Source organism: Capra hircus, chromosome 14, assembly GCF_001704415.2.
Source record: "Capra hircus breed San Clemente chromosome 14, ASM170441v1, whole genome shotgun sequence".
Taxonomy (NCBI): Eukaryota; Metazoa; Chordata; class Mammalia; order Artiodactyla; family Bovidae; genus Capra; species Capra hircus.
Genome location: NC_030821.1, coordinates 27,306,318 through 27,333,969, shown reverse-complemented (window position 1 = coordinate 27,333,969; position 27,652 = coordinate 27,306,318). Strand labels below are relative to the sequence as shown.

The 27,652-nt window shown below is 39.9% G+C and overlaps 1 protein-coding gene across 1 annotated transcript in view; it reads right to left on the bottom strand.

Annotated features, from left to right (window-relative positions):
• The window catches only part of PKHD1L1 (polycystic kidney and hepatic disease 1 (autosomal recessive)-like 1), a 179,905-nt gene continuing 153,118 nt past the window's right edge, over window positions 866-27,652 (bottom strand). Inside the window, exons 72-78 of the mRNA XM_018058351.1 lie at window positions 26,673-26,808; window positions 23,572-23,916; window positions 16,949-17,100; window positions 16,407-16,553; window positions 15,895-16,048; window positions 12,130-12,371; window positions 866-1,071 (exon numbers count right to left, since the gene is read on the bottom strand). Of these exons, the coding sequence (XP_017913840.1) occupies window positions 12,130-12,371; window positions 15,895-16,048; window positions 16,407-16,553; window positions 16,949-17,100; window positions 23,572-23,916; window positions 26,673-26,808 (1,176 nt within the window). The 3' untranslated portion in view covers window positions 866-1,071. The remainder of the gene's footprint in view (window positions 1,072-12,129; window positions 12,372-15,894; window positions 16,049-16,406; window positions 16,554-16,948; window positions 17,101-23,571; window positions 23,917-26,672; window positions 26,809-27,652) is intronic.

Below are 27,652 nucleotides of genomic sequence, written 5' to 3'. Positions count from 1 at the left end.
TTCATGATTTAGCAAGATTAAACTTTCCATGTTTAGCAAGATTAACAACGACCTGGGGCGAGTATTCTAGGGAAAGGTATCCTGTAGAAAGAGCTCTGGGACTCACTGGATTCTCCCAGCTGTTTCATACGCTTCCTGAGAGTCACTTGCTGGAATGTGACTTGTGAATGTCACTTCTCCTTGCTCTCGACATGGCCACAAAGCCTTGATTAGAGTTATTCTTCTAAATTGAGCATTTCCTTTAGACTTTTCTGAGTAGAAAGTGCAATTTTTATAGTATGAGAGCTTTTGGTTAACTTAGCTATGGTAATTTGTGGGTTTTTTGTACTCTCTAATTTTATCTCTTGAAAATAAGTAGCTCTTTTGGTGTAATCTTGGGTTGCAGGAGGTCACATTCTTCATAGTGACAGTTTTGAGTGGGAAGTTTTTTGAGTTTGGATTTGTTCAAACAAAGGACACTGGAAAAGCTCTTCTTAGAAGACTGGCTGGGGTGGCAGACTCAGAAATCTAGGATACTCTAGAATTCCTGGGATTTCTGTGGATCTGAAAAATAGCAACTTTGACTGGGGGCGGGGGGAAAGGTTTAAAACAATTTCATTTCCCCAAAATCCTTAGAAATTAAAATGGCTTAGATCATCGGAAATTAGAGCCTTATGAGGACAGAGAAAAACAGATCCCTTGGTACAATATAAAAATTCAGAATGCTTTCAATCTGATCTAGAGAAATTGAGTCAAAACTAGACAGCTCTTTCAACTCTTTAAAGGATTTTATGATCTGTTGGGACAGCAACTTGGAGGTGGTATATCTACTTACAACTCAAGTATTTCTAAAAGTTTTAAAAATGAAATAACATACAAACACAACGAAGCAAAAGAAATTTATATTTTGAAGAAAGTTGATTTTTGTAATTAAAGCTAAGTAATACATTTTATATATTATAAAAATATTTTTAGCATATTTTCTTGAAAACATTAGACTTTTTATTGGTGTGTAACAAAACAGTTCCTAAATAAGCAGTTTCTGTATTTGTGTTTTCAACCTGTTCTTCAGAATAGCACTTCAGTTGCTTCCTGTAAAGCAAAAACAATACAAACATGTTTTAAGAACATACAGTGTGATTTTAAAATATGTTTAATTAATTTTAACTTTCTTACTATTTCATGGAACGGTTAATAACACAAAAATCAGTATTTCAGAGTTTACCAATTTAAGTTGCTCTTGTGCGGAACTGTGGAGAGAGAACAGTGGTCCTTATATATTGTAGTTTTCACATTCAAGTTTTCTAATTTTATTTAGTATAATTTCACGACTCTCTTAAAAGTAAAATGCTGTTAATTCAGAATGCAAAGTTATTAAAAAAGAAAAACAGAATTTCATCAACGGTTGCTATGATCTGAATATGTGTGTGCATGCTGTGTCTGACTCTTTGCAATCCCATGGACTGTGGCCTGCCAGGCTCCACCATCCATGGAATTTCTCAGGCAAGAATACTGGAGTGGGTGGCCATTTGATCCTCCAGGGGATCTTCCCAACCTAGGAATTGAACCCACCCAGGAATTTCTTAAGTCTCCTGCATTGGCAGGCAGATTCTTTACCAATAGCGCCACCTGGGAAACCCCATCTGAATGGGAAAGAGAGTGAAAGTCGCTCAGTTGTGTGTCCTTGTGTGTCCAACTCTTTGCTACCCCATGAACTATACAGTCCATGGAATTCTCCAGGCCAGAATACTGGAGTGGGTAGCCTTTCCCTTCTCCAGGGGATCTTCCCAACCCAGGGATTGAACCCGGTCTCCTGCATTGCAGGTGGAATCTTTAACAGCTGAGCCACCAGGGAAGCCACACCTCAAATTTATGTTTTAAAACCTAATGTCCAATGTGATGGTATTAGGGATAGGGCTTTTGATAGGTGCTTAGGTCTTGAGGGCAGAGCTTCCATGAATGTGATTAGTATTCTTATAAGAGACTTCACAGAATTCCCCAGCCCCTTCAACCACATAAAGATACAGTGGAAGTCTGTGACCCAGAAGAGGGCCCTTATTTGACCATGCTGGCACCCTGATCTCAGACTTCTGGCCTCCAGAATTGTGAAAAATAAATTTATGTTGTTCTTAAGCCATTCAATCTTTGGTATTTTGTTATAGCAGCCAGAAAGGATGAAGACAGTGTTTAAGTCTTCTCATGTCTTAACTGAAGAATTATGGATTATTTAGTAGCAAAGGGGAAGCAGTTAACTTTTTCATCTGGGAAAAAAAGTACTAAAAGACATCAAGAATGTTATCATTTACCAATGACTTGAAAGTAGGATTTTCTGAATTTTGTAAAATTCCAAAGTTGTAAGATACAAGCAGGGAGAAAGTCAGTGAAGATAATTAGGGCAAAAAATATGTTTAATGAAGAAACACAAAATGTACAAATATAATAATACTGTACAAATATAATAATAATAAGTAGTACTTATACTTTATATTTTAATGCTTCTTGGAAGAAAGAAATGAAATTTAGCAGTACCTATCACATTATTATAAAACAGACAGCAAGTTTTACTCTTACTAGAATTCTAGGGACCAGAAAACTGGCATTAAAATACAATAACTTGTGTGCTGCTCTTTACCTTTGATCCCTCAGCTCCAAACACATCCTCTCTATTATCTATAAGAGGCAGGGCTGGGACTGTTCAAATTGTGCTTCTCCCTTGACAGCTGGTTTCTAATTAGTTTCTACCAGGAGGAGGGAAGAACGGATTATTTCTTCCTGAAGTCCCAGGCTCCCGTTGTTCTGCCACTCTCCCAGAAAGCCAGCCTTATTGCATCCCTTCATCCTGACTGTTTTTTTAATTTTTAATTTAGTCTTGGCTTTTAGTACTGAAATACTTCATTCTCCTTCTAAATTATTCAGTCCAATTCAGTTCAGTCATTCAGTAGTGTCTGACTCTTTGCAACTTCATGGACTGCAGCGTGCCAGGCCTCCCTGTCCATCGCCAACTCCTGGAGTTTACTCAAACTCATGTCCATTGAGTTGGTGATGCCATCCACCCATCTCAATCTCTGTTGTCCCCTTCTCTCACCTTTGATCTTTCCCAGCATCAGGGTCTGTTGAATTGAGTCAGTTCTTTGCATCAGGTGGCCAAAGTCTTGGAGATTCAGTTTCAGCATCAGTCCTTCCAAAGAATATTCAGGATTGATTTCCTTTAGCATGGACTGGTTGATCTCCTTGCAGTCCAAGGGACTCTCAAGAGTCTTCTCCAACACCACAGTTCAAAAGCATCAATTCTTTGGCGCTCAGCTTTCTTTATAGTCCAACTCTCACATTCATACATGATTACTGGAAGAACCATAGCTTTCACTAGACGGACCTTTGTTGGCCAAGTAATGCCTCTGCTTTTTAATATGCTGTCTCGGTTGGTCATAACTTCCAAGGAGCAAGTGTCTTTTAATTTCATGGCTGCAGTCACCATCTGCAGTGACTTTGGAGACCAAAACAATAAAGTCTGTCACTGTTTCCACTGTATCCCCATCTATTTGCCATGAAGTGATGGGATCAGATGCCATGATCTTAGTTTTCTGAATGTTGAGCTTTAAGCCAACGTTTTCACTCTCCTCTTTCACTGTCATCAAGAGGCTTTTTAGTTTTTCTTCGCTTTCTGCCATAAGGGTGGTGTCATCTGCATATCTGAGGTGATTGATATTTCTCCCAGCAATCTTGATTCCAGCTTGTGCTTCATCCAGCCCAGCGTTTTTCATGATGTACTCTGCATATAAGTTAAATAAGCATGGTAACAATATACAGCCTTGATGTACTCCTTTTCCTATATGGAACCAGTTGGTTGTTCCAGGTCCAGTTCTAACTGTTGCTTCTTGATCTGCATACAGATTTCTCAGGAGGCAGGTCAAGTGGTCTGGTATTCCCATCTCTTGAAGAATTTTCCACAGTTTGTTGTGATCCACACAGTCAAAGGCTTTGGCATAGTCAATAAAGCAGGAATAGATGTTTTTCTGGAACTCTTGCTTTCTCGATGATCCAACAGATGTTGGTAATTTGATCGCTGGTTCCTCTTTCTTTTTAAATCCAGCTTGAACATCTGAAAGTTCAAGGTTCATATACTGTTGAAGCCTGGCTTGGAGAATTTTGAGCATTACTTTGCTAGCAGGTGAGATGAATGCAATGTGCTATAGTTTGAGAATTCTTTGGCATTGCCTTTCTTTGTGACTGGAATGAAAACTGACCTTTTCCAGTCCTGTGGTCACCACTGAGTTTTCCAAATTTGCTGGCATATTGAGTGCAGCACTTTCACAGCATCATCTTTTAGGATTTGAAACAGTTCAACTGTAATTCCATCACTACCACTAGCTTTGTTCGCAGTGATGCTTTCTAAGGCCCATTTGACTTCACATTCCAGGATGTCTGGCTCTAGGTGAGTGATCACACCATCATGATTATCTGGGTCATGAATTTTTTTTGTATAGTTCTTCTGTGTATTCTTGCCACCTGTTCTTAATATCTTCTGCTTCTGTTAGGTCCATACAATTTCTGTCCTTTATTGAGCCCATCTTTGCAGGTGTATAAACCCGAACCCAAAACAATAAAGTAAATGGCAATGGGATCATACTTATCAATAATTACCTTAAATGTAAATGGGTTGAATGCCCCAACCTAAAGTCAAAGACTGGCCGAATGGATACAAAAACAAGATCCCTATATATGCTGCCTACAAGAGACCCACCTCAAAACAAGGGACATATACAGACTGAAAGTAAAGGGCTGGAAAAAGATATATCACGCAAATAGAGACCAAAAGAAAGCAGGAGTGGCAATACTCATATCCGATAAAATAGACTTTAAAGCAAAGGCTGTGAAAAGAGACAAAGAAGGCCACTACAGAATGATCAAAGGATCAATCCAAGAAGAAGATATAACAATTATAAATATATATGCACCCAACATAGGAGCACCACAATATATAAGACAAATGCTAACAAGTATGAAAGGGGAAATCAACAATAACACAATAATAGTGGGAGACTTTAATACCCCACTCACACCTATGGACAGATCAACTAAACAGAAAATTAACAAAGAAATGCAAACTTTAAATGATACAATAGACCAGTTAGACCTAATTGATATCTATAGGACATTTCACCCCAAAACAATGAATTTCACCTTTTTCTCAAGTGCTCACGGAACCTTCTCCAGGATAGATCACATCCTGGGCCATAAATCTAACCTTGATAAGTTCAAAAAAATCAAAATCATTCCAAGCATCTTTTCTGACCATAATGCATTAAGATTAGATATCAATTACAGGAGAAAAACTATTAAAAATTCCAACATATGGAGGCTGAACAACATGCTTCTGAATAACCAACAATTCACAGAAGAAATGAAAAAAGAAATCAAAATATGCATAGAAATGAATGAAAATGAAAACACAACAACTCAAAACCTGTGGGACACTATAAAAGCAGTGCTAAGAGGAAAGTTCATAGCAATACAGGCATACCTCAAGAAACAAAAAAAAGTCAAATAAATAACCTAACTCTACACCTAAAGCAACTAGAAAAGGAAGAAATGGAGAACCCCTGAGTTAGTAGAAGGAAAGAAATCTTTAAAATTAGGGCAGAAATAAATGCAAAAGAAACAAAAGAGACCATAGCAAAAATCAACAAAGCCAAAAGCTGGTTCTTTGAAAGGATAAATAAAATTGACAAACCATTAGCCAGACTCATCAAGAAGCAAAGAGAGAAAAATCAAATCAATAAAATTAGAAATGAAAATGGAGAGATCACAACAGACAACACAGAAATACAAAGGATCATAAGAGACTACTATCAGCAATTATATGCCAATAAAATGGACAACGTGGAAGAAATGAACAAATTCTTAGAAAAGTACAACTTTCCAAAACTGAACCAGGAAGAAATAGAAAATCTTAGCAGACCCATCACAAGCACGGAAATTGAAACTGTAATCAGAAATCTTCCAGCAAACAAAAGCCCAGGTCCAGACGGCTTCACAGCTGAATTCTACCAAAAATTTCGAGAAGAGCTAACACCTATCCTACTCAAACTCTTCCAGAAAACTGCAGAGGAAGGTAAACTTCCAAACTCATTCTATGAGGCTACCATCACCCTAATACCAAAACCTGACAAAGATGCCACAAAAAAAGAAAACTACAGGCCAATATCACTGATGAACATAGATGCAAAAATCCTCAACAAAATTCTAGCAATCAGAATCCAACAACACATTAAAAAGATCAAACACCATGACCAAGTGGGCTTTATCCCAGGGATGCAAGGATTCTTCAATATCCACAAATCAATCAATGTAATTCACCACATTAACAAATTGAAAAATAAAAGCCATATGATTATCTCAATAGATGCAGAGAAGGCCTTTGACAAAATTCAACATCCATTTATGATAAAAACTCTCCAGAAAGCAAGAATAGAAGGAATATACCTCAACATAATAAAAGCTATCTATGACAAACCCACAGCAAACATTATCCTCAATGGTGAAAAATTGAAAGCATTTCCCCTAAAGTCAGGAACAAGACAAGGGTGTCCACTTTCACCGCTACTATTCAACATAGTTCTGGAAGTTTTGGCCACAGCAATCAGAGCAGAAGAAGAAATAAAAGGAATCCAAATTGGAAAAGAAGAAGTAGAACTCTCACTGTTTGCAGATGACATGATCCTCTACATAGAAAACCCTAAAGACTCCACCAGAAAATTACTAGAACTTATCAATGAATATAGTAAAGTTGCAGGATTTAAAATCAACACACAGAAATCCCTTGCATTCCTATACACTAATAATGAGAAAGTAGAAAAAGAAATTAAGAAAACAATTCCATTCACCATTGCAACGAAAAGAATAAAATACTTAGGAATATATCTACCTAAAGAAACTAAAGACCTATATATAGAAAACTATAAAACACTGATGAAAGAAATCAAAGAGGACACTAATAGATGGAGAAATATACCATGTTCATGGATAGGAAGAATCAATATAGTGAAAATGAGTATACTACCCAAAGCAATCTACAGATTCAATGCAATCCCTATCAAGCTACCAGCGGTATTTTTCACAGAACTAGAACAAATAATTTTAAGATTTGTATGGAAATACAAAAAACCTCGAATAGCCTAAGCAATCTTGAGAAAGAAGAATGGAACGGGAGGAATCAACCTGCCTGACTTCAGGCTCTACTACAAAGCCACAGTCATCAAGACAGTATGGTACTGGCACAAAGACAGAAATATAGATCAATGGAACAAAATAGAAAGCCCAGAGATAAATCCACACACATATGAACACCTTATCTTTGACAAAGGAGGCAAGAATATATAATGGAGAAAAGACAATCTCTTTAACAAGTGGTGCTGGGAAAACTGGTCAACCACTTATAAAAGAATGAAACTAGATCACTTTCTAACACCACACACAAAAATAAACTCAAAATGGATTAAAGATCTAAACGTAAGACCAGAAACTATAAAACTCCTAGAGGAGAACATAGGAAAAACACTCTCTGTCATAAATCACAGCAGGATCCTCTATGACCTACCTCCCAGAATACTGGAAATAAAAGCAAAAATAAACAAATGGGATCTAATTAAAATTAAAAGCTTCTGCACAACAAAGGAAAATATAAGCAAGGTGAAAAGACAGCCTTCTGAATGGGAGAAAATAATAGCAAATGAAGCAACTGACAAGCAACTAATCTCAAAAATATACAAGCAACTTATGCAGCTCAATTCCAGAAAAATAAACGACCCAATCAAAAAATGGGCCAAAGAACTAAATAGACATTTCTCCAAAGAAGACATACAGATGGCTAACAAACACATGAAAAGATGCTCAACATTACTCATTATTAGAGAAATGCAAATCAAAACCACAATGAGGTACCACTTCACACCAGTCAGAATGGCTGCGATCCAAAAGTCTACAGGCAATAAATGCTGGAGAGGGTGTGCAGAAAAGGGAACCCTCTTACACTGTTGGTGGGAATGCAAACTATACAGTCACTATGAAGAACAGTGTGGAGATTCCTTAAAAAATTGCAAATAGAACTGCCTTATGACCCAGCAATCCCACTGCTGGGCATACACACCGAGGAAACCAGAACTGAAAGAGACACATGTACCCCAATGTTCATCGCAGCACTGTTTATAATAGCCAGGACAAGGAAACAACCTAGATGTCCATCAGCAGATGAATGGATAAGAAAGCTGTGGTACATATACAAAATGGAATATTACTCAGCCATTACAAAGAATACATTTGAATCAGTTCTAATGAGATGGATGAAACTGGAGCTGATTATACAGAGTGAAATAAGTCAGAAAGAAAAACACCAATACAGTATACTAACACAGATATATGGAATTTAGAAAGATGGTAATGATGACCCTGTATGTGATCAGCAAAATAGCAACATAGATGTGTAGAGCGGACTTTTGGACTCAGAGGGAGAGGGAGAGGGTGGGATGATTTGGGAGAATGGCATTGAAACATCTATACTATCATGTAAGAAAAGAATTGCCAATCTATGTTTGGTGCAGGATACAGGATGCTTGGGGCTGGTGCACAGAGATGATATGGGGTGGGAGGTGGGGGGGTGGTTCATGTTTCGGAACTGATGTACACCTGTGGTGGATTCATGTCAATGTATGGCAAAACCAATACAGTATTGTAAAGTAAAATAAAGTAAAAAAAAAAAAAAGAAATGTTCCCTTGGTATCTCTAATTTTCTTGAAGAGATCTCTAGTCTTTCCCATTTTATTGTTTTCCTCTATTTCTTTGATTGTTCACTGAGGAAGGCTTTCTTATCTCTCCCTGCTGTTCTTTGGAACTCTGGATTCAAATGGGTATATCTTTCCTTTTCTCCTTTACCTTTCAGGTCTCTTCTTTTTATAGCTGTTTGTAAGGCCTCCTCAGACAACCATTTTGCCTTTTTACATTTCTTTTTCTTGGGTATGGTCTTGATCCCTGCTCTTGTACAATGTCACGAATGTCTGTCCATAGTTCTTCAGGCACTCTGTCTATCAGATCTAATTCCTTGAATCTATTTCTCATTTCCACTGTATAATCATAAGGAATTTTATTTAGGTCATACCTGAATGGTCTAGTGGTTTTCCCCACTTTCTTCAATTTAAGTCTGAATTTGGCAATAAGGAGTTCATGATCTGAGCCATAGTCAGCTCCAGGTTTTGTTTTTGCTAATTGTATAGAGCTTCTCCATCTTTGGCTGCAAAGAATATAATCCATTTGATTTAGGTATTGACCATTTGGTGATGTCCGTGTGTAGAGTCTTCTCTTGTGTTGTTGGAAGAGGGTGTTTGCTGTGACCAGTGCGTTCTCTTGGCAAAACTCTGTTAGTCTTTGACCTGGTTCATTCTGTACTCCAAGGCCAAATTTGCCTGTTACTCCAGGTATTTCCTATTTTTGTATTCCCGTCCCCTATAACGAAAAGGACATCTTTTTTGGGCATTAGTCCTAGAAGGTCTTATAGGTCTTCATAGAACCGTTCAGCTTCTTTAGCATTACTGATAAGGGCATAGACTCCAATTACTGTGATATTGAATGGTTTGCCTTGGAAACAAACAGAGATCATTCTCTTGTTTTTGATACTGCATTTCGGACTCTTTGTTGACTATGATGGCTACTCCATTTCTTCTAAGGGATTCTTGCCCACAGCAGTAAATATAATCGTAATCTGAGTTAAATTCACCCATTCCAGTCCATTTTAGTCCACTTATTCCTAAAATGTCGATGTTCACTCTTGCCAACTCCTCTCTAACCACTTCCAATTTGCCTTGATTCATGGGCCTAACATTCCAAGTTCCTATGCAATATTGCTCTTTACAGCATCAGACTTCCATTACCAGTCACATCCACAGCTGGGTGTTGTTTTTGCTCTGGCTCCGTCTCTTCATTCTTTCTGGAGTTATTTCTTCACTGATCTCCAGTAGCATATGGGGCATCTACTGACCTGGGAAGTTCATCTTTCAGTGTCCTCTCTTTTTGTTTTTTCATACTGTTCATGGGGTTCACAAGGCAAGAATACTGAAGTGGTTTGCTATTCCCTTGTCCAGTGGACCACGTTTTGTCAGAACTCTCCACTATGACCTGTCCGTCTTGGATGGCCCTACATGGCATGGGTCGAGTTTCCCTGAGTTAGACAAGGCTGTGGTCCATGTGATCAGATTGGTTAGTTTTCTGTGATCCAGGTTTTCAGTCTGTCTGCCCTCTGATGGAGAAGGATAAGAGGCTTATGGAAGCTTCCTGATGGGAGAGATTGAGGAAACTAAGTCTTGCTCTGATGGGCGGGACCAGGCTCAGTAAAATTTTTAATCCAATTTTCTTTTGATGGGTGGGGCTGTGTTCCCTTCCTTTTATTTGACTTGGGGCCAAACTATGATGGAGGTAATGAAGATAATGGCAACCTCCTTCAAAAGTTCCCATGCACGCAATGCTACACTCAGCGCCCCCAGCCCTGCAGCAGGCCACGGCTGACCCACACCTCTGCTGGAGACTCCTGCACACTCCTGGGCAAGTCTGTGTGTCTCTTGTGGGGTCACTGCTCTTTTCTCTTGAGACCTGGTTGGCACAAGGTTCTGTTTGCATCCTCTAAGAGTCTGTTTCCCCAGTTCCGTGTAAGTTCTGGCAGCTCTGTGGTGGGGTTAATGAGACCTCCTCCAAGAGGGCTTATGCCATACCCAGGCCTGCTGCATCCAGAGCCCCTGTCCCAGGCGCAGTCCACTGCTGACCTGCACCTCCACAGGAGACGCATGAACACAATTCTCTCTCAGTCTCTGTGAGGTCTCTGGATCCTGATGTGCACAAGGTTTGTTTGAACCCTATGAGCGTCTCTGACCAGTATGGGGTTTTATTCTAAACACGGTTTTGTTCCTCCCACCATCTTGATGGGGATTCTCTGCCCTTGGACATGGGGTAGCTCCTCACAAATTTATGGCAACATGTGGCCACAGAAAATGGTTTAGGAATGGGCATGTGACCCAAGCTGCGTTAATGACAATAACTTTGGGACTTTTGCTGAAGGTTTGTTCTTTCTGCATTAGTTGCATTAGAATGTAAACATGAAGATGCTGGTGGCATCTGTACATGAGGGTTGGGGTGGATGATGGAGAAAGAGAGTCTGGGAGTGAATCTATCACTGAGGAGAATGGAGAGGAGAGATGGAGACTCAGGTTCTGGATGATGTCATTTGAGTCTTTGGTTCTTGCTCTTCCAGATCAGATTACTTCCGAGCGTCTCAGTTAAGCGAGTTCACTTTATTGTCCAAACCAACTGGAGCTGAGCTTCTGTACCTTGTAACTGAAAGAATACTGACGTAACCTGAATTTCTCACTCCCCACATTCTTATACCCCATCATATAATGGAATAACATTTCCACAGGGTGGTTTTGTCTTTATATTTGAAGCTATCACTCCCTTGGATAGCAAGGAGATCAAACCTATCCATCCTAAAGGAAATCAACCCTGAATATTCACTGAAACGACTGATGCTAAAGTTAAAGCTCCAATACTTTGGCCACCTGATGTGAAGAGCCAACTCATCGGAAAAGACACTGATGCTTGGAAAGATTGAGGGCAGAAGGAGAAGGGGGAAACAGAGGGTGAGATGGTTGGATGGCATCAATGATCATGCATTTGAGCAAACTCTGGGACAGGGAAGCCTGGTGTGCAGTCCATCGGGTGGCAAAGAGTTGGACATGACTGAGCAGCTGAACAACAATAACAAGTATTACTAATTAAGGAGAACAAAGAAGGAAAGAAAAGTGTATGTCTCAGTTTTGAGTACCAAATTCACTAGCTGTATCAACAGAGGATGAGGTGGTTAGATGGCATCATGGACACAACAGACACGGGTTTCAGCAAACTCCAGGAGATGGTGAAGAACAGAGAAGCCTGGGGTGCAACAGTCCATGGGGTCACAAAGAGTAAGACACGACTGAGCAGCTGAACGACAACAACTTTCTTAATGGCCAAGACTGTCTTTGTGTCCATAGTGGTGCCATGCTGCTGTCTTTATTCAGCAAGCATTTTCTGATACTTTACTATGTGGAGACAAACAGCATGTACCATGCTTACCTAGAGTACGTTCAATGTCAAAACTGCAGTCATAAATATTTCCAGGAGCAACACTCTTCCCACCAGACAGCTTATTACTGTAGTCACTATCTGGGCAGCTGTGCCCACAGTGGACGCTCTGCTGTTGCTGCTGCCACTGCTGCCACTGCCTGGGCTGGAGACAGACTGAGAAGCCAGGCTGAGAGGCTGGGACTCCACCCGAACGAACTCATCCAGGATAAATTCAATCTTAAAATTTTTTCCTAAGGAGAAAAAAATCAGAAGTGTTTGACTTCCTTTTTTTTGTTTTTTATTTTTTTAGATTTTATTATTATTATTATTTTTTTACTTTACAGTACTGTATTGGTTTTGCCATATATCAACATGAATCCACCACGGGCGTACATAAGTTCCCACTCCTGAACCCCCCTCCCACCTCCCTCGCCATACCATCCCTCTAGGTTATCCCAGTGCACCAACCCCAAGCACCCTGTATCCTGCATCGAACCTAGACCGGTGATTCATTTCTTATATGATATTATACATGTTTCAATGCCATTCTCCCAAATCCTCCCACCCTCTCCCTCTCCCTCAGAGTCAAAAAGTCTGTTCTGTACGTCTGCGTCTCTTTTGCTGTCTCGCATACAGGGTTATCATTACCATCTTTCTAAATTCCATATATATGTGTTAGTATACTGTATTGGTGTTTTTCTTTCTGGCTTACTTCATTCTGTATAATTGGCTCCAGTTTCAGCCACCTCATTAGAACTGATTCAAATGTATTCTTTTTGATGGCTGAGCAATACTCCATTGTATATATGTACCACAGCTTTCTTATCCATTCATCTGCTGATGGACATCTAGGTTGCTTCCATGTCCTGGCTATTATAAACAGAGCTGTGATGAACATTGTGGTACATGTGTCTCTTTCAATTCTGGTTTCCTTGGTGTGTATGCCCAGCAGTGGGATTGCTGCGTCATAAGGCAGTTCTATTTCCAGTTTTTTTAAGGAATCTCCACGCTGTTCTCCATAGTGGCTGTACTAGTTTGCGTTCCCACCAACAGTGTAAGAGAGTTCGCTTTTCTGCACACCCTCTCCAGCATTTATTGCTTGTAGACTTTCGGATTGCAGACATTCTGACTGGTGTGAAGTGGAACCTCAGGAGATTTTCCTGACCCAGGGATTGAACCTGGTGGGTTTCCTGCACTGCCGGTGGATTCTTGACCATCTGAGCCACCAGGGAAGTTAACTACGGCACATAGAACACTTCTAACTCTGAGACCCTCTCTACACTTGTTTATACTTCAGTTCATTTGACTCAGTTTCCAAAAGTACTTCATTAAGGGTTATACAGTATTTGTAAGTTGATGAAAACCCAGTTGGAAGTGTATTAAAACAAACAGATAATCAAAGGAAGAGGGTCTCAGAGTTAGAAGTGTTCTATGTGCCGTAGTTAACTTCCCTGGTGGCTCAGATGGTCAAGAATCCACCGGCAGTGCAGGAAACCCACCAGGTTCAACCCCTGGGTCAGGAAAATCTCCTGGAGAAGGGAATGGCTACCCACTCCAGTATTCCTGCCTGGAGAATTCCATGGACAGAGGAGCCTGGTGGGCTGTAGTCCATGGAGTCACAAAGAGTCAGACAGGACTGAGCGACTAACACTTTCACTTCTATCTGCTCATCAGCTATGGACAGGAGGACTCTGGATAGATTTTCCTTCTGGAGCGTCAATACCTACTTCTTAGGGGTTCTCTCCTAGTGCCCAGGACTGGCTATTTGAAACAAAGGACAGTATGGAAGAGAGCTGAGGGTGCTGAGCCTTGTCTGATCATTGAACACTTGACTAAGGAGCAATGGAAAGATACTTTCTCACTTTTCTTGCATATGCTTTGTTGTTTGTACAGTTTTACAGTGGTTAATCTACAAACTGGCTAACCTATCTAAAAATCATGAAGAGATGATTATATTTGACCTTCCTTACTATACATAAGCAGGGAACTGAAAGCCTACACTTATGTGAAAAGAGAAAGCAAGAAATAAGGAAGAAAGGAGGAAGGAAGGGAGGGAGGGAGGGAGGAGGAGAATTAGAAATAACAGAGAGACACTCCAAGGGAAGATTTGAACTCTAAAGGAAAATTTACTGGATAAAAGGAGAGCACTATTTTGTTATCATGAAAAGTGTCAAAATCTACATTATTGCTTCAGCACTCTAGTGATCCCAGTTACTTTGGAACACTGCCTTTGAAAGTGGTAGTATGAAGACCTTGATCCTCAGGTTGGGTCTTTGCCACTGGGCACCTTCTGAGTCCATCTTCCCAGGGAGGTGGGCAACCTTGTCTCAGACAGGGTTCTTGTCAAGTGCCTCATAGCCTATCATTTAGGCTGACTGTTAGAACTTATAGGACACTTCAGGTTCTTGCCCCAGGGCACAATGTTGAGCTCATTGCCATTGGATTTCCATCAAACTCTAGGTTGAGATATTGCTGCCCAGTAGGAAGGTCAAGCTTCTCTCTTTTGGAATGATTTTTGCTTTTGATATTTAGGTCTTATGAAAAAAAATCCAGATTACTGTTAGAATTTCTTTAACTTCTCTTACTCTTTATTTCGGTTTTTTAAAGAGAATTTATTTTTGGCTGTGTTGGGTTTTCATTGCTGTGGTGAGCAGGGGCAACTTTAATTGCAGTGTGAGGGTTTCTCATTGTGGTGGCTTCTCTTGTTGCAGAGCGTGGGCTCTAAAGCTCAGGATCAACAGTTGTGGTACACAGGCTTAGTTGTTCTGTGGCATGTGAAATCTTCCCAGATCAGGGATCAAACCCATCTCTTGCACTGGCACATGGATTCTTTCCCACTGAGCCACCAGGAAAGCCCTATTGTGGCTTTTATTCTGACCTTTAGTGTGTGTGTGTTTGAAATAACATTGGTGAGGAGAGTGAGGGCTGAGATAAAACTTTTTCAGGAGTTAGGGCTTATAAAGGTCCTAAATGAGCCCTGGGTTGAGGTAAACAGAGTAGTGCTGGTCTGTCTCCAGTACAGAGAGTCTATTTCCTTCTTTTTGATATTGATTCATCTATCATCACTAGAGACCTATTTTTTGGATGTATCATTTTTGCCACGGTAGAAAGGCTTTTACCAGTTGAAGCTATGCCATCAGTCCACATGGAAATAATATAAGAAACCTCACTGTGGGAGTTGTGACTATATTTATGCTAACCATGTTGAAGAGATCATGAGTATACTTCATGAGAACTCACAGGAGACATCTGTTCTGGTCTCAGAGCAAATTGTAATTCATCAGAGCGACTGCTTTATCTTTGGGAGCTATGAATCATGAAAATGCTCATGTTTTCTCCTTTGCATTGGCTTATAGAAAGACTAGAACCCACTTTCCAGCCCCACTCTGAACTCCAGCATGGGCCATTAAAATTACCTGATACTATCTTAACTTTTCTTTTCTTGAACTGAAAACTATATATATTAAAATTTCCTACTATACATTTAATATGTAATTCTCACATAGAAAATTTAGAAAAATTACATATGGATAAGGAAGAAAATATGAATCATGATATAATTTTGATTTACATCCTCAAATTACCTGTTTTAACTCTCTTAATTGCTTAATTTTTTACCTTGTTTTGCATATTAGATATATTTTTGTAAGCTAGACATTCTGATTTCTAAAATTTATTGACCAGAGTAGTATAGACTGCTTTGTTCATCAAAAGGAAATTATAATTATCCTTATTTATGGGTATACATGTGAGGATCAAAAATAGTACACTCACCTGTTCTAAGAAGAGTAAGATCTGTGTAGTTGGCCCAACAGCTGCTAAATGGAATTGTTGTATTTCCACTAAGTCCACTGATTTGGTTATTATTGGAGTCCTTTAGTACGGCCTTCAAAGGCAGTGCAGTAATCCCAACTGATACACAATTACCCTAAAGAAAAAGAGAGTAGAGAATTACAGCAATTGGCCTGTTACCATGCTTTTTTTTTTTCCCCTAAAAAAAAGGATATATGGAACTTTATATTTTTTAAATCTCTCATTTCAAATTTTAAATCTACAGAAGCTCCTTTTCCTACACAAAGAGTTCAAATAACAAGCTGTGGAGCAAGTTCACAGAAAAGGCACATTTTTAAAACAGTAAAAGATGATATTCATAGATAACAGTCCAAATTTGAAGAGGCAGTGCCATTCCCAGGTTGCCAGTGTACCAGGATTAGTGAAGTTGGCTCACCCTCCAGAATTGATAACTTCATTCTTCCACTTAAATAAATCTCTGAGTTATAACTTACATCGGCATCTTCTGCCTTTATTGAAGGCTGTTGAGAAAATGGCTGTCCTAGCTGTGTGGCCACCGGCTGAGTGATCACTGAAAGCGAAGTCACAAAGGCCACATGATGAACAGGAAATGAAAGCCTTCCAACCGGTTGGGCAGCCACCTGTGAATGGTCATGAGCAATAGAGTGGTTATCACATGATAAACTACATTCAGAGGCAAACTCGCCTTAGCAAGGCTAAGTGTTTAACATTCATTGTTAAAATTATGTTCCAGGCGTGAAATCTATATTATTACAATATTTCCTCTAGAGCATATTCATGAAGCATTGTTGTAAATAATCAAAGCAAAGCATATTTTACACCAATAAATACTTTTTTAGAAGATACACTCCTTTTTCAACTACTTTATGATTTTGGCAATACTGTAAAAAAAAAAAGGCAACAATTAGAAAGACATGCTCTCTAAATTACTGTTCTAAAATAGAAGAACAGTTAAAATAAAGAAGAAGCAATGTGTTAAATAGCAAAATGCATCTTTCTAGTTGCATTTTCTTACCTTAGCCCAGCCAGAATCATTGGGGCTGGGGATAGGATCAGTAATAGACATGGAAGAGACATTAAACCCGAGGATACTATTGGTTTTTCCTAAAATTACAGCTTGTCCAAGAGAATCAGCAATTTCTTGGAGTTCAGGTAACTGCATCTGACCTATAATGAAAGTGGACTGTAAGAATATGGAATAGGGAGAACGTGTGAGAATATTCCACTTCAGTTTTTCTTTGTGCCACTCGCTCCATCCACATTAGAGAATTCTACAGCTTGCTCACTGTACCTGAGCTAAACATGACAAAGTCATACTAAGGAGGTCAGGAAAGTAAAAAACTGTAGAATATATATATTTTTTAGCTAGAATGAAAGAAAAAAAGAAAACAAAGGTGATAATATAATTTCAAGAAAAATGAGTGAAAGCATGCAGGGAAAAATGTTTCTTAATTTAATACTTTCCTATGTCATTCTTTGTTTTTGAAGTGAAGCACTCTCATGTACGTCTATCATCAAATATTACTTTAAAAAAATAGTGTTAATTGCAGAACGGAAGGATAATTAGCATCATCGAATTTATAGTATGTATTAATGAGTGGCTAACATTATCATTAAATTACTAACAAAAACGTTCCTTGCTCTGGACATTGACAATTTTCAAGGTTGATTCTGACACTGTAGGTAGTTTCTGCTCCCTTTTTCTAGCTTTGTGGTTCCTTGTAAACCTACTTCCCCCGCTAAGGCTCTTTACCTTGTGAAGGGGCACCTCTTGTCAGAGAAGCCTGGACCTCTCACTTGAGCCCTTCTTCTCCTTCACCTCTCCCCACACCATATAATCAGTTCTCCATTTCAAAATCTCTCTGACTCCATCGCCCAAATCCTAGTTAACCCATCAGCAGCAGAGATACGAAAACAGTTTTCTGGGTTCCTGGCATCCATTCTCTCCCTCTTGCATTCTGCTTTACACACTGCAGTCAGAGCGATCATTTAAGAAACAACTACAGAGTGAAACCCATCAGAAAGAGACAAACGCTGTATATTAGTGCATATATGTGGAATCTAAAAAAATGGTACTGATGAACCTATTTGCAGGGCAGAAACAGAGGCACAGACATAGAGAGTGGACCCTGTGGACATAGTGGGAGAAGGAGGGTGGGATGAACTGAGAGAGTATCACTGGCATATATACCCTACCATGTGTAAAACAGCTAGTGGGAAGTTGTCACATAGCACAGAGAGCTCAGCTCAGTGCTCTGTGATGACCTAGATGGCTGGAACTGTGGTAACTTAGATGGGTGGAATGGAAGAGTGGGAGGGGGGCTCAAGAAGGAGCGGATATATGTACACATATATACATATGTATCCCCTCCTTAGGGTAGTATTAAAGAAGGATCTAATCCTTGGACAATTGCCTCATCTCCCAGGTCTAATCAGAACCTGCTTAATCATCTAATCAGGTCATGCTTAACATTTTGCATGCTAGGTTTCAGCATTATGAGAACCAAGAACTTCCAGACATACAAGCTGTGTTTAGAAAAGGCAGAGGAACCAGAGGTTTAAATTGCCAACATTCATTGGTTCATAGAGAAAGAAAGGAAATTCCAGAAAAACATCTACCTCTCTTTTATCAACTACACTAAAGCCTTTGACTGTGTGGATCATAAAATATTGTGGAAAACTCTTAAAGAGATGGGGATACCAACCGTCTTACCTGTATCCTGAGAAACCTGTATGCAGGTCAAGAAGCAACAGTTAGAACCCTGTATGGAACAGTCGATTGGTTCAGAATTGAGAAAGCAGTACAATAGGACTGTCACCGTGTTTATTTAACCTATACACTGAGCACATCATGAGAACTGCTGAGCTGGATGAGTTACAAGCTGGAATCAGGATAGGTGGGAGAAATATCAATGACCTCACTTGTGTGGATGATACCACTCTAATGGCAGAAAGTGAAGAGGAACTGAAGAACCTCTTGATGAGAGTGAAGGAGAATGAAAAAGCTGGCTTAAAACTAAATATTAAAAAAACTAAGATTATGTCATCCAGTACCATTACTTCATGCATATAGAAGGGGAAAGGTGGCGCTAGTGACAGATTTCCTCTTCTTGGGCTCTAAAATCACTGCAGACAGTGTCTGCAGCCATGAAATCAGAAGACATTAGCTTCTTGGCAGGGAAGCTATGATAAACTAGACAGTGTGTTGAAAAGCAGATACATTACTCTACTGTCAAAGGTCTGTATAGTCAAGGCTATGGTCTTCCCAGTGGTCATGTACTATTGTGAGAGCTGGACTGTAAAGAAGGCAGAACACCAAAGAATTGATGTCTTTGAACCATGGTGCTGGAAAAGACTCTTGAGTGTCCCTTGGACAGCAAGGAGATCAAACCAGTCAATATTAAGGGAAATCAACTATGAATACTCATTGGACGGACTGATGCTGTAGCTGAAGTGCCAGTATTTTGGTCACCTGGTGTGAACAGTCGACTCATTGGAAAAGTCCCTGATGCTGGGAAAGCATCAGAGGATGAGATGAATGGATGGTATCAGTGATGCAATGGACACGAAACTGGGCAAACTCTGGGAGATGGTGATGGACAGGAAGGCCTGGCGTGCTGCACTCTATGAGGTTGTAAAGAGTTGGACACAACTGGGCTACTGAACAACAACAATGGCTGATTCATGATGTTGTACAGCAGAAACTGACACAACATTGTAACATCAATTATATTCCAATAAAAAAGAAACAAACAAACAAAAACCAACAACCACCACAGCCAATGTTTTGGTGTATTGTTCCTACATGTCTAGCACCTTCCTTATCCAGACTCATGCCCTGAGGGCTTTAGTCACTGAGTTTCTTCCATGAAGGCTGGGCCCTCAAGCTTAGTGTGCTCAGGCAGTGCTCTCAGGCAGAAGGTCTCATGTGACACTGAAAATCAGTCTCGGGTATTTTTAGTCCCTGTCCATTTTATTTATTTTTTATTTATGTTTATTTTAATTGGAGGCTAATTACTTTACAATATTGTATTGGTTTTGCCATACATCAACATGAATCCGCCACGGGTGTCCATGTGTTCCCCATCCTGAACCCCCCTCCCACCGCCCTCCCCATACCATCCTCTTTGGGTCATCCCAGTGCACCAGCCCCAAGCATCCTGTATCCTGCATCGAACCTGGAGTGGCAATTCATTTCACATAAGATATTATACATGTTTCAATGCCATTCTCCCAAATCATCCTACCCTCTCCCCCTCCCACAGAGTCTAAAAGACTGTTCTATACATCTGTGTCTCTTTTGCTGTCTCACATACAGGGTTATCGTTACCATCTAAAGGCTTCTTTTGGTTGATTCAATCTCTTCAGGATAAATGGCAATCTTTCAGACTCTCCCCACCCACACACTCCCCTACAAGATGGCTTTCTGGGTATGCCACGTGACCTCATGGCAGCTGTACAAAGGTGCTTCACATCCATACACTGCTACTACCATCTCTCCCGCTGGTTTTTGGTGCAGGGTGGCACGTCTGACCTGTTGGCATGGTTAACAGGTTCTCTCTGGCCATCTGATATGTGAAGGCATCCATTTCTGCTGACTGCCAGCTAGAAACCAAAGACTTTCCCTTGAAGAGCTGCTTTTCCTAACACGACTCTTTGTCCAGAGGTCCCCTCAGTACTTAAGCAACCACTTTCTAGGACACCTGGAAACTTATGGATGTCCAGTATATTCAAAAGCAGAGACATTACTTTGCCAACTAAGGTCTGTCTAGTCAAGGCTATGGTTTTTCCTGTGGTCAGGTATGGATGTGAGAGTTGGACTGTGAAGAAGGCTGAGTGCCGAAGAATTGATGCTTTTGAACTGTGGTGTTGGAGAAGACTCTTGAGAGTCCCTTGGACTGCAAGGAGATGCAACCAGTCCATTCTGAAGGAGATCAACCCTGGGATTTCTTTGGAAGGAATGATGCTAAAGATGAAGCTCCAGTACTTTGGCCACCTGATGCGAAGAGTTGACTCATTGGAAAAGACTCTGATGCTGGGAGGGATTGGGGGCAGGAGGAGAAGAGGACAACTGAGGATGAGATGGCTGGATGGCATCACGGACTCGATGGACATGAGTCTGAGTGAACTCTGGGAGTTGGTGATGGACAGGGAGGCCTGGCGTGCTGTGATTCATGGGGTCGCAGAGTCGGACACGACTGAGCGACTGAACTGAACTGAACTGAACATTTTGTGAAGGCTGTGAGGGGCCAGAAGTGTTACTCCATGCATATCTTTCTTGCCACTTTGCAAAATTTTGCTGTGATGTCACTCCTTGCCAGATTATAGGGCTTTCTTTGAGACCTCAAACCCTAATTCAGTTTAAGTCTCAGAAACAAGCCATTAGCCTATCTTTCCTCCTGCCCCTATTTCCATGTTCTTAAACTGCAGTGTGCCTATATCTGGGTATCTAAATCTGGCTAGCAAGATAAAACTGCTTTAAGAGAATGGAGGGTAGGAGAGGTTGTATGTGAAGCAATTTAGATTACAAACAGGAAATAAATCACTTTTTTTTTTTTTGACATTAGAGTGGCTAGTGTAGTAAGTACTGGACCTCAATACACGTAAGGGCTTACCAAGGAATTTTTTAGAGTCAGTGAGCAATCTATATACACAGATCTATATCTGAACCTGATGCAACTCCTAGACTAAATTAGAGACTATGTTGATCCCAAAGCCCTGGTCCTGTAGATATAAGGAAACCCAAGGTTGATGAAGAAGTGTAACCTATGACTGGGCAGAGAGTGAAAGTCGCTCAGTCGTGTCTGACTCTTTGCGACTCCATGGACTATACAGTCTATGGAATTCTCCAGACCAGAATACTGGAATGGATAGCCATTCCCTATTCCTGGGGATCTTCTCAACCCAGGGGTCGAACTCAGGTCTCCCACATTGCAGGCGGATTCTTTACCAGCTGAGCCACCAGGGAAGCCCAGTGGAATATCTGGCTGCAAACACAAGCCTGTGCTTCCTATTTCCTTCAACAGGGAGCTGATCAGCACTTCCTTCCATCCATGAAAGCCTTTTCACAGGCTGATCCCCACAAGGGAGGAAGCTTTTGCCTGCCTAACTGGTAGAATTCCAGAAGAGCAACATGGCTGGTGCATGGGGTTAAAGCTCAGAAGCAAACCGCCGGGGGAAATGAGTGATGACCCTAGTGGCAGAAGATGAGAACACTCAGTACTAAGTGGACACATAAGAGAGCCTGGGAGTTGAATGAAGAAGATGCTTAACAGGAATGGGGTAGATGAGGATTTTCTGAGTCTGCAATTTATACAACATGGAGAGTCTCTTTAAGAATAAGTCTTATTTGTACAACGTTTATAATAATAGTCAATTATTTGACCACATTATTAAGTGGACCATTCTTCCAGGGCCTTGAAAGTTAAAGCCCATCCCAGGACTTGTACAAGTAAAGGGACTTGAAGCTTAAGCTGGATGCTAATCTTCCTCCTACAAAGACCCAGATCTCATCTTCTTGGAGAAGCATATGCCTAGATATTTGGCTTGACCGCAAGAGACAATGGCATGGAATTACAGCTGAGAATGTGATTGCATGTCAAGAGGCCAGGAAAGTTCAGTTGCCCCACAGAGAGGTTCGGGCAGAGCAGAGAAGACCACCCACCCTGCCACAGAAACTATGAGGACAAGAGGGCAACGGGAGGGTCTGAAGTCAAGAAAGCCCCTTGTCATTCAGATACCAACTTGAAAAGATGGAGAGGAACAAAATCTGAAGGTCTGAACATTTAGTCAAATGCTCAACCAGAGTCAGCCTAAGGAAACCATAATTTAAGCCACCAAAGTTACCTCTGACAGAACAGCTGAGCTTATTTTTATCTCTGATACCTAGAAAATAGGGTATAGTGAGTGAGGGACAGAGAAAGGGGTGATGGCTAGTAAGGCTGATTAGGTCATTCACAGAAATGAAAGACAGGACATATTCTTGCACATTTGCACTTATTAGGGTAAATAGATGACTTTAGAAATCCAACCTACTACCCCACCTCTCAGAATCTCCAAGGGTTTATTTATCTCCTTTAGGAAGACCTCCACTGTCCTTCCTCTTGGCTTACAAAGAGGAGAACCTCTTTTGGTTTCCCATGATCTAGCACCTGTCTACCTCTCAACCTCGTCTCCAGCAGCTTGTTCTTCCTGGAGCCTTCTGCTGCAGATCTTCTGGGTCCTTTCCAGTTCTTCAGTTGGACCAAACTCTCATTACCTATTTCCTCAGCTCCAGTATTCTTACCATCCACTTTGACCAACTCTTTTCATTCATTGACCAACTCTTCTCATCCTGAATCTCTCAACTATAAGGTCACTTCCTTAGGTCATTTTTTGGATCTTACGTTAGGTCAAATCCTATTGTGGAAGTAATGAATTGCTACAATAACAAAATAGAGGTTGAAGTTGCTTCATAATTCAAAATAATTTGGGATTACAGGAGCAGAGCGGAGAAAAGGGTTTCCAGGTCCTTCGAGGGTTCAGGATGTGGGGTTGGTGGGATTTCCTGAGGCCTGGCTTACCAAGCCTCAATAGTATTATTTATGGATGCGGTTTTGGTAATGACATTACCCTTTCTCAAGCGTCTACTTTTCATACCTGTGGTGTCCTTGGTTATGAACTGAGGGGGAGGATCACCAATCTCCAGTTCAACCGTCAGCTCCATGGATCTCTTCCTCCGCAGGCTCTCCCCTCGTATGACTTTGCTGACACGGATTTTGTCACTTGGTATCTTTAGGAACAAGGCAAGATTTCTAACCAGATTATGAGAGCTATAAAAGTCATCCTCTGTTACAGCAGGTAATTGGAAAGAGACAAATATGACTGCAGTGGTATGAACTTCAACAGGTATAGTTCCTTTAACCAAAAGGTAAAGCATCTGGTAGGTTCTATCAAAGTAGTTTTCACCAAGGGCAGTGGAATTCAGGTTAGGAAGTAATTGCTCTATAAAGGGAAAAAAGCCAAAACAGCACAGTTAAATTTATTTATATTATCATAATTACCATGCAGTATTTAATATTTGTTTAAATGTATGAAATTCTGAAAAAGTTCAGTATTATCATTCTTTCACAGGAAAATGTGCATATTAAAAGCAAAAACATTTATAGAACTGACATGCAAAATTAGTCAATTTTTAAAATAATACCATTAATAATCATTATATATTAAATTTAGTTTAAAAAACAACTAGCTATAGATATACTAATGATAAATAAAATCTAATTATAAACTTGAAATCTATGTTGTACTTATAATACTCTTTAAATTTTCAGAATTTTAAAGCCTTGACCAAAGGCATTTTGTAATTTAAAAATGTAAATTTAACTTTAATAGCCATTTAGTTTATGCAGTGCTCTATACCAGCTCTTCAGGAAAGTTGATGATTCAGTGCTTCTATTTTTACTAAGGACAAAAGTATATACTATAAATGAAGTTTATAAGAGAACATATCAGAAGGATCTCATATCGATAACACAAGTTTACATTTCAGACTGAAAACCCTTTAGTTAATACAAAACAAACTCTTCTAGGGCACAGAATTTTTGCAAAAGTGATTGAGATCATATATACCTATATATGTAATGAATAAGTAGATATGTGATTTTAGGGCATAGTATAAACAATGTCCAAGAAGTAATAAATCCACTAACACATACTGAACACAAAGTCTGACTGTACAATAATACTGGAATGTGGTATGAAGCTTCTTACCACATTTCCTAGTGGGGCATACTGAGGAAAGGAAATTAGAATCTTAGAAAAATGGGATTATTTCTTACTAACATAATAGACATTCATAGCAATGGTATTGAGAAGCCATTTCATTATTACTATATGTTTTTGAACATCTACTAGTATAAGTTCTACTTGCAATTTGGCTTAAACATTTCATGAATCTGAAGCCTGTGCTTTTGTATTATAAATTGAAGCTGTTCTCAAACTACCATTAGAGATGCATATATCACTTATTCTAGGTAACTTTCTCATGTCTTCACATTTTGGGCAACCTAAAGAGATATGTACAGTCATAATACAGGGATATTATTCCTCATTCCAAGTGTCAAAGCAAAACGTTTGTCTAAAAACAATGTTATTTCAGAAAAAAATTTTCTAAAAGGGCAGTGGTGGTACTGTTTTGCAGACTTCTGTAATCAATTCCCTGTAACCAATTTATTAAATTCTGCCTGTTGATATTCTTTCTATTTCCTTGACTTGAATGATACTTTGTATCAAAAGTATTATTTTAAAAAAAAAAGGGTTAAAATTTATAAAAATTAAGCTGTAAATAGGTGTAATCATTTGTATGTAAAAATAACACTGACTCTCCTAGTTTACAAGGAGGCCATGGAGCATAACAAAGTGCATGGGTATAGAGCTAGACTCTATGTGTTCAGTACCTTGCACTGCCCCTACCAGCTTTGATATTGCTCTGGACTGAATTGGGTCCCCCCACTCAAGTTCATGGATGGTAGCCATAACCCACAATGTGATAGGATTTCGAGATGAAGCCTTTATGAAGTAATTAGCTTTAGAGGAAGTGAGGGTGGGGACTTCATGATAAATTAAGGCCCTTATAAGAAGGGACACCAGAGAGCTCATGCTCTCTCCCCAGCCCCTCCCTGCCACCTGAGATTACAGTGAGAAGGCAGCCATCTGCAAGTATTTAGAACCAGACCATAATGGTATCCTGATCTTACAGCCTTCGGAATAGTGAAAAAATAAATTTCTGTTTTTAAGCCATCTAGGTTATGGCATTTTGTTACGGCAGCCTGAGCTAAGACAGAGACCCTGGCAAATCACTTCACTGCCCTGTGTCTCAGTTGACTCATCTGTGCCTCCCTCAGAGGGTTATTATTAGGACAAAGGAACAGCGAGTTATTATATACAAAGCACTTAGCACAGTGCCTGACACACGGCAACGTCTCTGGAAATAGCAGCTATTCATATTAGCAGAAGTAGGACTTGCTTCATAGACAGTAATGATTATGGGTCATTCATTCATACTCTCCTGTCTAGCTTCTATTATGATCTACAGCACACACTGATGTAATCATTAACCAAGATTAGGGGGCGCAACTAAAATATGATGATAAGTAGCACATGTGGAAAGGAGTGGACTGGCCTTATTAGGACCCTGTTTAACAAAAAAATCTTCCGGGAGCAGAGATAAATCCTGGTTTTGCAACACTGGTAAACGCGCAAGTTAGCTTCTTTCATATATTTCCTTTAAATCCAGAGTTTACTTCACATATTTACTTCACAGTGTTCAACTGCTGCTATGCTAACTTTCTCGGCAATACTTCTGGTGACTACCAATGAAGTTAGGTTCTAACCTCTATGAAAGAGAAGTGAAGCAAACATAGGGTAAAAATTCTAAGCGAAATCTCTTTTGTACACAGGAGTAACTGAACTAAATGTGTAGCATATAAATGTTCCCAGGGCAAAGGAATAGCCATGGGACACAGACTTTTATCTGCAGGTGTGCAGATAGACAAGAATTCCATCAGGAGGGCTCTTTCAGGGCACACATGTTCTAAACGAACACATCTTAGTGTGTGGTGGACCATGGGTAAACGTTTATTTTCTCTGCATTTGTCAAGGGCTAAGGAACTAAATATATTAATAATGAAACACTATGAAGAATTTTGTACACCATTAAGTACATAGACAATGTATGCTGTATTTTTCTGAGCAAATACCTGTATACGGTTGTCTAGTAGGTTCACAATATTTCTGTTGGGAGTTCCACACTGTATTTTGGGGGCAGACCAGTGTATTGTTCACATAGACATCCAAACGCTGACGTGTGGGGAAAAAAATTCCTACCAGAACAGCCTATTAAAAATAAACAACATTTTTACATCTAAAGAGAACAATGAAACAGAATACTTAGAATTTAGCACTTCGAAAATATTCTTTATACATGCCTTCCGTAGAATATTAAAAGAAAGTTTTATGGATTTAGGGTAAATATTAAACTAAAAACTTTAAACAGATTTACATTCAACATGGGATGGCAAGGAGTTGGACATGACTGAAGCAACTCAGCATGCATGAAGGCATGCAAGGTGTGTGTGAATTCAGGGAAAGGGCTTCCCATGTGGTGCAGTGGTAAAGAATCTGTCTGCCAGTGCAGGAGAAGCAAGAGACTTTGTTTCGATCCCTGGGTCAGGAAGATCCCCTGGAGAAGGAAACAGCAACCCAATCCAATATTCTTGCCTGGGAAATCCCATGGACAGAGAAGCCTGGCGGGCTACAGTTCATAGGGTCTCAAAGAGTAAGACATGACTGAGCGATTGAGCATGCACGTATTCATAGGAAAGAATGCAATGTAAGAAAAAATACTAGAGGACAACCTCTAAATTAAAGAATGAATTCCTTTAAAAGATGACGTTCAACACAGGCTTTCAACTCCAGGGGCGGGGGAAATGGGAGCATTAGCAGTGCTCTTCTGTACAATGCAACCACACAAAATTAGGTACTTCATGTTGAAAACACTGCTCATCTCTGAGAAAATTTTTTTAGTAAGATAAAAAAAAATCAGTCAAAATAATTATCCTGATGAAGCGTGGGTCATCCTTCATATTCATTCCCCATATTTCATGCTATCAGATAAAGTAGGGAGACTTGGCTTTTGCAAAGGTGGGGCAGAATTTACAAGAAATCTAACAAGCTACAC